This window comes from Bos grunniens, chromosome 7, assembly GCF_055505025.1.
Source record: "Bos grunniens cultivar Pamir isolate PY7600 chromosome 7, Bosgru_T2T1.0, whole genome shotgun sequence".
Taxonomy (NCBI): Eukaryota; Metazoa; Chordata; class Mammalia; order Artiodactyla; family Bovidae; genus Bos; species Bos grunniens.
This window is the reverse complement of record NC_141171.1, coordinates 6,505,671-6,518,106: the sequence shown is the minus strand read 5'-3', so window position 1 is coordinate 6,518,106 and position 12,436 is coordinate 6,505,671. Positions and strand designations below refer to the sequence as shown.

The 12,436-nt window shown below is 48.4% G+C and overlaps 1 protein-coding gene across 4 annotated transcripts in view; it reads left to right on the top strand.

Moving 5' to 3' along the window:
- The first annotated feature begins 196 nt into the window (after positions 1-196).
- TMEM38A (transmembrane protein 38A) overlaps positions 197-12,436 on the top strand; it is a 35,637-nt gene continuing 23,397 nt past the window's right edge. For all 4 annotated transcript variants that reach the window (XM_086408630.1, XM_086408629.1, XM_086408628.1 and 1 more), the window contains exon 1: positions 197-397. In XM_086408630.1, the coding sequence (XP_086264756.1) occupies positions 274-397 (124 nt within the window). In that variant the 5' untranslated portion in view covers positions 197-273. The remainder of the gene's footprint in view (positions 398-12,436) is intronic.

The following is a 12,436-nucleotide window of genomic DNA, read 5'->3' as shown; positions in this document are numbered from 1 at the left end:
CACCCGGCATCATCCACCCACCCCACTCCCCCGGGCTGGGCTGTATCGGGTCATGATGGCTCGAGAGGCAGAGTGTGGGATGCTGGACCGATCGAGCTCCGTGGGACAGGACGGTCCCACGACCCGCCGGGAGGCCAGCGGTCGCTCCTCCTCTCCCGCGGGGGCCGGGTTGGGGCGGCGCCTGGCGGGCGGGGGCGGATCCAGCGGCGGGGGCGCAGTTGCCAGCGACTGGACGCACCGGGCCGGGGGCTGGGGTGGGACCCGGTGGGCGCCATGGAGCTGCTCTCGGCGCTAAGCCTGGGTGAGCTTGCGCTCAGCTTCTCTCGGGTGCCCCTCTTCCCTGTTTTCGACCTTAGCTACTTCATCGTCTCCATCCTCTACCTCAAGTATGAGCCAGGTGAGCCAGGGCCGGGGTGCTGAAGAGGGCTGGCATTACGGGGCGGGAGACGGAAGGAAACCCAGGGGTCTGGAGGAGGGGAAAGGCCTGGATCGTGGGGAAACAGTCCCAGGGGTCGGTTCGGGGACGCCGGCAGGTTCTGGTATCGTGGGGGCGGGCAGAGGGGACAGATGTGAGCGAGGACAAGGAGAGAAGCCCCTGGGATTGTGGGGCTGGGGGAGGGGAAGCAGATGCAGGAGAGGAACGTGATTGTTCAGAGGAGTGGGGAACAGGTGCTGGGGAGGATGCGGGGAGAGAGGTCAAGGATCCTGGCAGGAGGGGGTCGGATGAACTTGGGCGAGGGGCTAGGTCGTGGTGAGGGCGCAGGCAGGGGTCGGCTCTGCTGGCCAGGTCACAAGTCCTGGCTGCCTGCAGCCCTGACCTCTCTCCTTGCCCTTGGCGCCGGGAGCCAAAGCCGCAGCTGAGTGTCTATATAAGGGCCGGCAGTGCTGGGGGCTGTGATCAGGTTCAGAGAAAGTGACACCGATGTCGCTTCCCTGCTGTGGCTCTGGGGCAACCTCCTCCCTTTGCCTGGGCCGAGGCTGTGCTGGAGCCCAGCGGGAATTCTTCCAGCTCTGGCCAGGATCCTTTCCACTTCCTGAGCAGGACCGGCCCTAGGGCAGGGTAATTTGGGGTCAGCCTCCTCCCACCAGCTCCAGACCCTTTTGGAGAATCTCTGGGGGAAGACCCAGAGTCTTGGATTTTTTTTTTTTTTCCCAGTAACGGTAAATGGCCTCCTTAGAATGCAGCCTATTTTTATACAAGGCTTAGGGAGTGTTTCTTATTCATCTCCTCCTGTTTTAATAACTCTAGCACAACAGCAAACTAAAGGGATAATAGAATTTTAGCTTTAGAAAAAAGACCAATCACCTGAAACTTTGTGATCTGTTCTCCCACTTAGATGTAAATTACTCCTGTATCCTCTCAGAAATAGCTTTTCTTTTTTTTTTTTTTAAGATGATAAAGATAGCAGCCGCTGCTAAGTCGCTTCAGTCGTGTCCGACTCTGTGCGACCCCAGAGACGGCAGGCCACCAGGCTCCCCCATCCCTGGGATTCTCCAGGCAAGAACACTGGAGTGGGTTGCCATTTCCTTCTCCAATGCATGAAAGTGAAAAGTGAAAGGGAAGTCGCTCAGTCGTGTCGGACTCTTAGCGACCCCATGGACTGCAGCCTACCAGGCTCTCCGTCCATGGGATTCTCCAGGCAAGAGTACTGGAGTGGGATGCCATTGCCTTCTCCAAAAGATAGATGCTAGTGTACATTAAAGAGAAAAATCAAATTGAAAAGCCTAAAGGAAAAAAGAGATAATTACAGTCGATGTTGTGGCCGCCTTCCAGACCTCACTTCTCTGCATTTATACCCCTGTAGTTATGGATGTAAATGCGCAGTCTTATGCAAATAGGATCATACTCTGCCTGCAGAGTGTTTCTGTTCTGTTTTATTTTAGCTCGTCCACTGCCAGAGCCTATTTCTTTATAAGGGCTTTTGGAAAGCAGTTACTTTGCAAAGCAAAATAAGCTTTGTGTTGTCTTAGCCTGAACGCAGGGCTGTACTTCCTGTCTGCAGATGAATTGCTGGTGGCTCATACCAGGTCTCTTGGGCAAGTACAGAGCCTAGCACACATTGGGGAATCTAAAATTGTGGAGGGCAGGAGCCCGGTAGTGATGTAGGACACAAGTGTCTGGAAGGAAATCTGTCTCTGGGCTGGCTGGGAGCATGCAGTAGGGGTTGAGACATTCCTGCTGGAGTCATAGAGTAAAACTTCTGGACTTGAAGTGCTGGAGCCTGAAGGTTCTTGAAGGTTGAGAGGGTGCCTTAGAGGCTCCCCGGGGCCCTTCTTCCCCTATCTCATCTCTGCTGCTGCTGCTAAGTCACTTCAGTCATGTCTGACTCTGCGACCCTATAGACGGCAGCCCACTAGGCTCCTCTGTCCCTGGGATTCTCCAGGCCAATTGAGTCAGAAAGTCTGGGATAGTGACCTGGCACGCTCCTGTTTCAAGCTCTTCTCCCCTAGGGATGCTGAGGAAATAGAGGCTAAGCTAATTTACATATGCAATGAACCTGTGGTCCCATAGCTGGAACCCAAGAATGACTACAATTGTTCCGGAGGACTCGCCTACCCTTAGAAAAGGGAGGCATTGGGCTTAGCTGTTGAGCCCCCAAGTTTGGTGTTCCTGCTAAGCCTCTGTAAAGGTTTCTTCTCAGAGTCTGTGTGCTGTTTGCAGGGCCAGCTAGAGAATGCATGGGCCCCTAGGAATTTTGTGAACCTGAGAGCCAATCTGGCTTAAGGAATAATCTTCAAACTAGAAGTCAGTTCTGCCTTTAGCAGTGAGTAAACACCAGGCAGGTTGTTTTGCTTACATGAGCATCAGTTTATTCATCTGTGAAATGGGCTCATTGGTACAATAATCTGGATTCCCTTACCTGGCTCTTGTGAAGATCTGTAGAGAACTTGGTCAGTAGTCAGGTCTAAGGCACTTGTGAGAAGTAGTAGAATGATTTGTAAGGCATGGGGCGATGTGTTTCCTGGGCTGCAGGCATTTTCTGGGTCAGGCTTTCATGAGAATCCTGAATGAGGATGAAGCACAGCGTGTGGTCCTCAGGTGAACAGCATCTGTGACCCCTGAGTTAAGAAATGCAGAATGCCTGACTCCCCACTCAGACCTACTGAGACAGACTCTGCATTTGAACAGGATCCCTGCAAGCATACTAACATTTGAGAAATGATGGACTAAAAGAAGCTGGAGCTCCTCAATAGGGCAGAGAGGGCCAAATCTGACTCACCTCTAAGACCCCTAGCTCTATGCAAGAAGAGAAGAAGAAGCTGTGGATGCTGGCTGCATGATTGAAGGAATGAGTGGATGAATGAATGACAATCAATGGCTACTTTAAGACCTGATCCATGCAAAGAGCCTTCCAGACTAGTGGTTCTCAAGTATGACTACACATTAGAGTCACCTGGAGAGCTTTGAAGATTCTTGTTGTCCAGGGAGTACCCCTTCATCATGAAAATCAGAATTTCAGGGGATGGTACCAGCATCAATATTATAAGTTCCTCAGATGAGATCCAGCTTTCTGCACCAGTGTTTCCCAACCTCAACACTAGTGACAGTTAGAGCCAGATCATCCTCTGTGGTGGGGGCCATCCTGTGAGTTTCAGGATGTTTCACAGCATCCCTAGCCTGACCCACTGGAAGCCAGCAGCACATCCCAATTGTGACAACCAAAAATGTCCCTAGACATTGCCAGTGTCCCTTCAGGGGGGCACAGCTACCTCCAGTTAAGAATCATAAATCTAGACTGAGTCTTAAACTCTTGTGCTTCCAAGGGCCTGTCAGGTCACATATAGAAAGCAGTAAGACAGCCAGGTGAGGACAGTCCCCAGGTGAGATCCAGCCACGTGCGTCACCACCTGATTGGGGCTGGAACTAGCAGAACTAATTTTTCAAGGGAAGCTAGAAATGTGATTTGCAGCTTCCTATGTTTATATGTTGGCTGTTTGAATATCTTCATTCTTTTTTTTTTTTTAATTCATAGACAATTTTTTTTAGAGCAGTTTTAGATCAGAGCAAAAAAATGAAAGTAGTTTTCCATATAGGCTGACTACCTCCTCCACATACAGCCACTCCTACCATTAAGGTTCTGCACCAGAGGGGAGCGTTTGTTATAGTCGATGAACAAACACTATTGTCAACATCATTATTGTCCTATTAGCATTATTGTATTGCATTATCAACATCATTATCTACTGGTCTATAGTTGACATACGGGTTCCTTTGTGTCGTACATTTTATGGATTTTTTATATAGTGACATGTATGCATCATTATGGGGCCTCCCTGCTGGCTCAGTGGTAAAGAATCTGCCTGCCAATGCAGGAGAAGTGGGTTCGATGCCTGGGTCAGGAAGATCCCCTGAGAAGGAAATAGCCACCCATTCCAGTATTCTTGCCTGGAAAATCCCATGGACAGAGAAGCCTGGCAAGAGTCAAACAATACTTTCTGTAACTAAAACAACAACAACATCCATCATTGTAGTATTGCACAGAAATGCCTCACTAACCTAAAAATCCCACAAGCTCTGCCTATTCATCTCTCCTGCCTCTTCTCCCCAAATCCCTGACAGCCTCTGATCTTTTTACTGTCTCTATACTTCTGCCTTTCTCAGAATGTCACAGTGTTGCAGTTGTACACTATGTAGCCTTTTCAGGCTGGCTTCTTCCACTGAGCGATATGCATTTAAAGCTCCTCTGTGTCTTTCTGTGGTTTGATAGCCCATTTCTTTTTAGTGCTCAATAATACTCCATGGCATGACCGTTCCAAGGTTTAATTATTCACCTATTGAAGGACATCTTCGTTGGAGTTTGAGCATTTAAAAATTACTGGGGGAGCTCAGCAGAACCACAGTGAGGAAGAAAGCTGAGCACAAAGGCTTGGGGGAGGGAGACTTGTCTTAGAGAAACTCTGCGCACACTTCCCATGTTCGGACCTCACACTAAACAGCACAGAAAGGCAGCAGCGCCAAGAGTGCCCTGTGGGGACTCCCTTGGTGATCCAGTGGTTAAGACTCCTTGCTACCAATGCAGGTGGCCTGGATGCAGTCCCTGGTCCAGGAACTAGATCCTGCATGCTGCAACTAAGACCTGGTACAGCAAAAAAAAAGTACACCGGGGAATCTTCTAGCACTCCCCAGCCATCCACAGACAGGACACTAACCCCCAGAGAGGGAATGTGTGGAGCCCATCACAGATCAGAAATAGGGTCAGCATCAGTGCTTCTTCCTTAGGCAGATCTGATTTTTATTATCAGTCCATCCACTAAAATCTCCACCCACAGGTACTTTCCATTTCAGCCCAGTTCCAGAAATAACCCTCACATAATTGCTAAGCACTAAGCTTCATTTCTTTTCATCTTTCACAGATGAAATGAATAATATCCCTTTGAAATGAGTAATAGCCCTAGGTGACCACCTCACCCAGGTTTGCCCTAGACAGACATCCAAAGCCCCAGAAACCTCTCAGCCCAAGCAAACAGCGACAGTTGGTTGCTCTAGACAGCATCCCCATTCTACAGATGACTAAATCAAGGCCCAGATGGGGAGTGAGCCACCAGAGCTCACCCTTGAGAGGGGAGTGCTTTTGTGGCAAACCTGAAATTGAAACCCACATTCTTCTGCTTCCTGGCACTGCTCTAAGACCCAGCAAAAGAAATCAGAATGAAGCATGGCAAAGGGAAAGAGCCAGGGGGACAGTTTCTCCACCACTGCCTTGCTGTGGATCCTTAGGGCAGACTGTCCCTGCCAGCCTCAGTCTTCTCATGTGGTGATGGGGAGACTCGTCCTGTCTTTCCAGTGTTGCTGGGAGAGTAGTGATAAAGATAAAAAGCTCACAGACATAGAAAACAAAATTGTGATTGCCCAAGCAGAAAGGGGAAGTATAAAATAGGGGTATGGGAACAAGGATACACATGGTTGTGGTGGTTTAGTCGCTAAGTCACGTCTGACTCTTTGGCGACCCTGTGGACTGTAAGCCTCCATGCTCCTCTGTCCATGAGATTTCTTAGGCAAGAATACTGGAATGGGTTGCCATTTCCTTCTCGAGGTGATCTTCCCCACCCAGGGATCGAACCCATGTCTCTTGCATCTCCTGCATTGGCAGGCAGATTCTTTACTACTGAGTCACCAGGGAAGCCACAGATACATATTGCTATATATAAAATGGATAAACAACAAAGCTTTGCTGTATAGTACAGGGAACTATATTCAATATCCAATAATAATCTATAATGGAAAAGAATCTGAAAAAGTATGTATTTATATATGTATAGCTGAATCACTTTGCTATATATCTGAAATTAACATGATATTGTAAATCAAGATCCTACAGTTCAATTTTATTTATTATTTTTTTGGCCACACTACGTGGCTCGTAAGATCTTAGTTCCCTGATCTAGGCCCTTGGTAGTGAAAGCACAGGATCCTAACCACTGGACTGCCAAGGGAATGCCCTTTAATTTTTTTAAAAAAGCATAATTATGGTAATAAACAGCATTGAATCATCAGGATAACTCAGTGAAGGGAATGCTCTCATTCTCCCTTTGACAAAAGAGGAAACAGGCTGGAGGTGAGAGGGGGTGGTGGTCATCTGCCCAAAGCCACTGCAGAGTGAGCCGCAGAGCCAAACCCCAGACGTGTGGCTTTTCTACCAGGCTTCCCCCATAGTGAGGAGCCTACGGAGTTCCTGCAAAACCCAAGCTCCCCACACCCCCACTCCACCTTATCGTCCCAGCAGGCAAAGGAAAGATCCTGGAAAGAATTCAACCTCTGGGGGTTATTTTTAGTTGCAGAGGTATCCATTTCTGCAAAACATGGGGGCCTCACCTGACCCAGCCCCTATAGGACCCACCAGCTGCTCCCAAGGATTAACTCTCAGCTGGCAGCGTTTTAAATAGATGCCCGGAGGAGAGAAGAGGGCACTGGGCTTCATAATGGAGGAGCTTAGTAGATGCAGAGAGGATATACTTTAGGCTTCTGACTTCAGGGTGAGATGGAGGAGGGAAAATTTGATTCCAACCCCTGATAGGAGTTAGGCAAAGAAGGGATTAGGGTTCCCACCTGACAGAAGGAAAGAGATGGAGGAAAAAAAAAGATGGTTTGTTCAAGAACATGTGGTTAGTCAATGAGGGTGTAAAAAGAAAGGGAAGTGTGTTGCTGATTTAATCTGAAACGACTTTTATGAGGCAGGTTTCTGATTATAGTATGTATTAGTATATGCCAGAAAATGGATAAATAACTTGTGATCTGTTCCTATGATGGCATATAGTACAGCAGTGGAAATGAATATTCCCCTTGAAAATACTGAGCTCAGTGAAAGAAGCCAGATGCAAAGGGCCATATTATATGAGCCCATCTGTATGGAATGTGGGCCTTCCCCGGTGGCTCGGCGGTAAAGAATCCACCTGCAGTGCAGGAGACTTGAGTTCGATACCTGGGTTGGGAAAATCCCCAGGAGAAGGGAATGACAATCCACTCTAGTATTCTTGTCTGGAGAGTCTGGCGGGCTACAGTCCATGGGGTTACAAAGAGTTGGACACGACTGAAGCGATGGAGCATGCACGCATATGGAATGTATAAGTTCAAGAACCACCTTCATCACTTGAAAAGGAAACTCCGGTCCCCGATAGCAGTCGCTCCCCACCCCCTCCTCAGTCCCTGCGTTCTGTCTGCATGGCTTTTCCTTTCCTGGATATTCCACGTCAGCAGGGTCACAATGTGCGTCGTGCCGTGCCTGGCTTCTTTCACGTGGCGTGTTTTCAGGATTCACCCCTGTTGTAGCACCTGTCAGTGCTTCATTTCTTTTCAGGGCTGAATAGTACTCCGTTATGTGGATGGACCACATTTAGTTTGTTCGTTCATCTGCTGATGGACATTTGAGTGGCTTTCACCTTTTGACAATTGTGAATAGTGCTTCTGTGAACATGACCTTTTAAGAGTCTTCTAGAACCTATTGGTGGGTTGTTGTGCATAAAACCGTGTGCTGCCCCACCCTAGGCTGTGAGACCTCCTGTTCCTGGGTCCCCGTTCACAACCACTGGGGAGGGGGCAGGTAGTGGGGGCCCCCCAGGGGGCTTGGTGTGATAAGGCAGGAGAGCACCAATCCCAGTTCACAACCATTGGGGAGGGGGCAGGTAGTGGGGGCCCCCCAGGGGGCTTGGTGTGATAAGGCAGGAGAGCATCAATCCCCGTTTACAACTATTGGGGAGGGGCAGGCAGTGATGAAATATTTCAAACATACAGAATATGCATGACACAGATACCTCTGTGTTCGCTACACACTTACCAGATGTAAACATAGATTTGCTTCAGATCTTTCTTTTTTTTTAAAGAAATAGTGACAAAGCCAGTCCCCTCCCTTTCCCCTCTTTCCCTCTCTAGCTATGTTGTTGTTGTTCAGTCGCCAAGTCGTGTCTGACTCTTTGTGACCCCATGGATTGCAGCAAGCCAGGCTTCCCTGTCCTTCACCATCTCCTGGAATTTGCTCAAATTCTTGTCCATTCAGTCAGTGATGCTATCCAACCATCTCATCCTCTGTCACCCGCTTCTCCTCTTGCCTTCTGTCTTTTCCAGCATCAGGGTCTTTTCCAGTGAGTCAGCTGTTCGCATCAGGTGGCCAAAGGATTGGAGCTTCAGCACAGCATCAGTCCTTCCAATGAATATTCAGGGTTGATTTCCTTTAGGATTCAGTGGTTTGATCTTGCTGTCCAAGGGACTCTCAGGAGTCTTCTAGATATGATCACTGCCCTAAAATCAGCCTATATTATTCCCATGCCTGTGTGCATACCTTCACTGATGTACATATGTCTATGAACTGCATGGAGCAGTTTGTGTTGTTTTACATATATATTATACATAGAATGTACATAAACATATCATTTTGCAACCTAACTTTTTTATTCAGCAGCAGCCTTATGGGATTTATCAGTATTGATGTATCTGGAGTAGGGGTTCTCAGCCAGAAGATCTGTCCTCTGGGGATGTTTGGCAATATCTGGAAACATTTTTGGTTGTCACAACCAGGGTGAGGTGGTGGTTTATGCCCACCACACTAGAAGTGTCTTGACTCTTTGCGACCCTATAGATTATAGCCAGCTAGGCTCCTCTGTCCATGGGATTTCCCAGGCAGGGATACTGGAGTGGGTTGCCATCTTCTTCTTCAGACTGGGGGTGGGCTATTAGCATCCAACAAGACAAGGCCCGGGATGCTCCTTGACATCCTACAAGGAGCATCCCGGGCCATCCTACATCCTGTGGAGGGGCCCCACCACAGCAGAGAGTGATCCAACCTCACATGTCAGCAACGCTGAGGCTGAGGAGCTCAGATCTGGATCTAGTGTGTTGCTGGTGTTTGTTTTGGCCACGTCACACGGCTTGCAGGATCTTAGTTTCCCAGCTTGGGATTGGAGTCCTAACCACTGGACCACCAGAGAGTTCCCTAACTGGTTCATTTTTGTTCTTAAGGTTTATTTATTTGTCTATTTTTGGCTGCACTGACTCTATTGCTGCAGGTGAGCTTTCTCTAGTTGCAGTGAGCAGGGAGGCTACCCTTCATTGAAGTGTTGGGTTTCTCACTGTGGGGGCTTCTCTTGTTGCAGGACCCAGGCTCGAGGTGTGCAGGCTCCGTAGCTGTGGCACACAGGCCTAGTTCCCCTGTGGCATGTGGAAGCTTCTCAGACCGGGGATCGAACCCTTGCCCTTGCATTGGCAGTGAATTCTTAACAACTGGACCACCAGGGAAGCTCCTTGTTCACTTAAAAATAACTATTCTGTGGTACTCCATTTTGTATGACTCTGTGTTCACTCACTCAGTCGTGTGTGACTCTTTGCTGCCCCATGGACTGTAGCCCGCCAGGCTCCTCTGTCCTTGGGATCTGCCAGGCAAGAGTACTGGAGTGGGTTGCCATTTCCTACTCTGGGGAGAGGGGGATCTTCCTGACCCAGGAATCAAGCCCACGTCTCTTGTGCCTCCTGCATTGGCAGGTGGATTCTTTACCACTAGCACCGCCTGGGATGCCCTTTGTGTGGCTCACCCCTTAGCAAGAATCGGTAGACTCTGCTTTTCTCCTGCTGCCACAGTGTGGCAGCGAAATGCATCCCCACCCCCATGTCTCTTTGTTCACGTGCATGAGTTTCTCTCTTGGGCAAATAGTGAGGAATGGAATTGCTGGGGCCAAGTGACTCACAGGTGACTCGTTTCCTCAGTGTTTCCAAATTGCCTCTCAGCTGGTTCTGCCTATTGATCCTCCCAACTGTGTACCTGCAAGGGAAATGGGCTTTTTTCCTCTGTAGGAGGGGCCGATATTCCCCTCCCCAACCTTCTCTCTGAGGTTCACTGATCTGAAAAGAAGGCAGCTCCTTCTATAGAGTAGAGTGAATTCCATGTTTCTTTCCCCAACATGAGCTTAGAACACTGGACACAGGACCCGGAAAGAGGCTTGGATGCTGACAGTGTATTGTTCGGGTTTTGTGTGTGTGGGTGTGTGTATTTCTTTGTTTCTAAGATGTTTTTGATGTGGACCAATTTTTAAGTCTTTATTGAACTTGTGACAATATTGCTTCTGTTTTTTATGCTTTGGTTTTTTGGCTGAGAGGCATGTGGGATCTTAGATCCTGACCAGGGATCGAACCCCCACCCCCTGCATTGGAAGGAGAAGTCTTACCCGCTGGACCCCCAGGGAAGTTCCCTGAACACTGTATCTTGTGCCGAGTGTCCCTTAGCTCTTAGCTTCCCTCTCTCCCCTTCTGACCTTCTCCCATGCACTCTCTTTGCCTGGGTCATCTTCTCTCTTCCACCCCTCATCCTCTAGGAAATCCTTGCTCATTGTTCAGATCTCAGGTTAAGCTGCTGCTGCTGCTGCTGCTGCTGCTAAGTCTGACCTCCTCAGTTAAGACAGTTGCTGAATTAAACCCTTCAAAGCACCATGTGCCTCTCGTTTATGAGTTTTAACCTCCATTTGTGGAATTATTTAACCATTTTGCCTCCCTACCAGACTACGGACCCCACAAAGGTAACCCCTGAGCCAGCTCTTGCTATAGCTGCTTCTCTGGTGCCCAGCAAGAGCCTCGCACATGGTCAGAACTCATAAATCCTCACTGAAGCCTGGGTGATCTTGAGAAAGCCACTCAAGATCTGTTGCCTCTTCTGTCCGGTGCTATGTTAGTCTCCTAGGGCTGCCATAATGAATGACCACAAACCAGAGGGCTTGAAACAACAGGCATTTATTCTTTCCGTGTTCTGAAGGCTAGAGTCCAAAGTCAAGGTGTCTGGGTCCTTCTAGACACTCAGGAGAGGAACCATTCATGCTTCTCTCCTGGTTTCTGGTGTCTTCCAGCCATCCTTGGCATTCTTTGGCTTATACACAAATCACTCCAATTTTTGCCTCTGACCTCATATGGCTTTTTTAAAAATTATTTTATTATTCTTATTTTATTTAGTTTTTGGTCATGTGGCATGTAGGATCTTGGTTTCCTGACCAAGGATCAAACCTGCACCCCGTGCATTGGAAGCATGGAGTTTTAACCACTAGACATCAGGCAATCCCCCTCATCTGGCTTTTTGTATAAATTTCCTTTGGCTGCCATAATGAAGTACCACAGACTGGGTGGCTTACAACAGAAATGTATTGTCTCACGATTCTGGAAGCTGGAAATCCAAAATCAGGGTGTCAGCAGGGTCATCCTCTCTGATGGTTCTAGGAAGGAAGCTTAGGAAAAGCTTCCGGAGGTGGCTAGCGTCCTTGAAGTTCCATGACTTACAGCTCCATCACTGCAGTCTCTGCCTCCTTGTTTATACAGCCTTCTCCTCTGTGATCCATCTCCTCTTATCAGGAACACCAGACACTGTATTAAGGCCCACATAATGATTTCATCTTAAATTAATTACATCTGCAAAGACCGTATTTCCAAATAAGGCCCCATTCACAGATACCAGGGGTTAGGACTTAAACATATCTCTTTGTGAGTTTAACTCCTAACACCTTCTTATCTGTGTCTACATCTCCTTTTCTGCCTTTTACAAGAACACTCATTGGATTCAGGACAAACCCAGATGCTCCAGTATGATCTCATCTTGAGACCCTTACCTTAATCACATCTGCAAAGACCCTATTTCAAATGAGGTCACTTTCTGAGGTTCTGATGGACATGAACTTGAGGGGAGAAGGGAGTACTGGTCCCTCCTGTAACTCACTGTAGGTAGGGATATCAATCCCTATGTTACTTGGGGTGGAAGCCTGGGGTGTGAGGCTGAAGCCTTGAGGATGCTAAGAAGGTATGTAGTTGCCTAGGATACAGTAGTAGGGACAGGGGAGCCTGGTGGGCTGCCCCCTATGGGGTTTTACAGAGTTGGACAGGACTGAAGGGACTTAGCAGCCCAGGATACAATAGTAACTCAATTAAAACAAGGAACTCAGTAAGTAAAGAGAGCAGGGGAGGTTGTTGTTATAA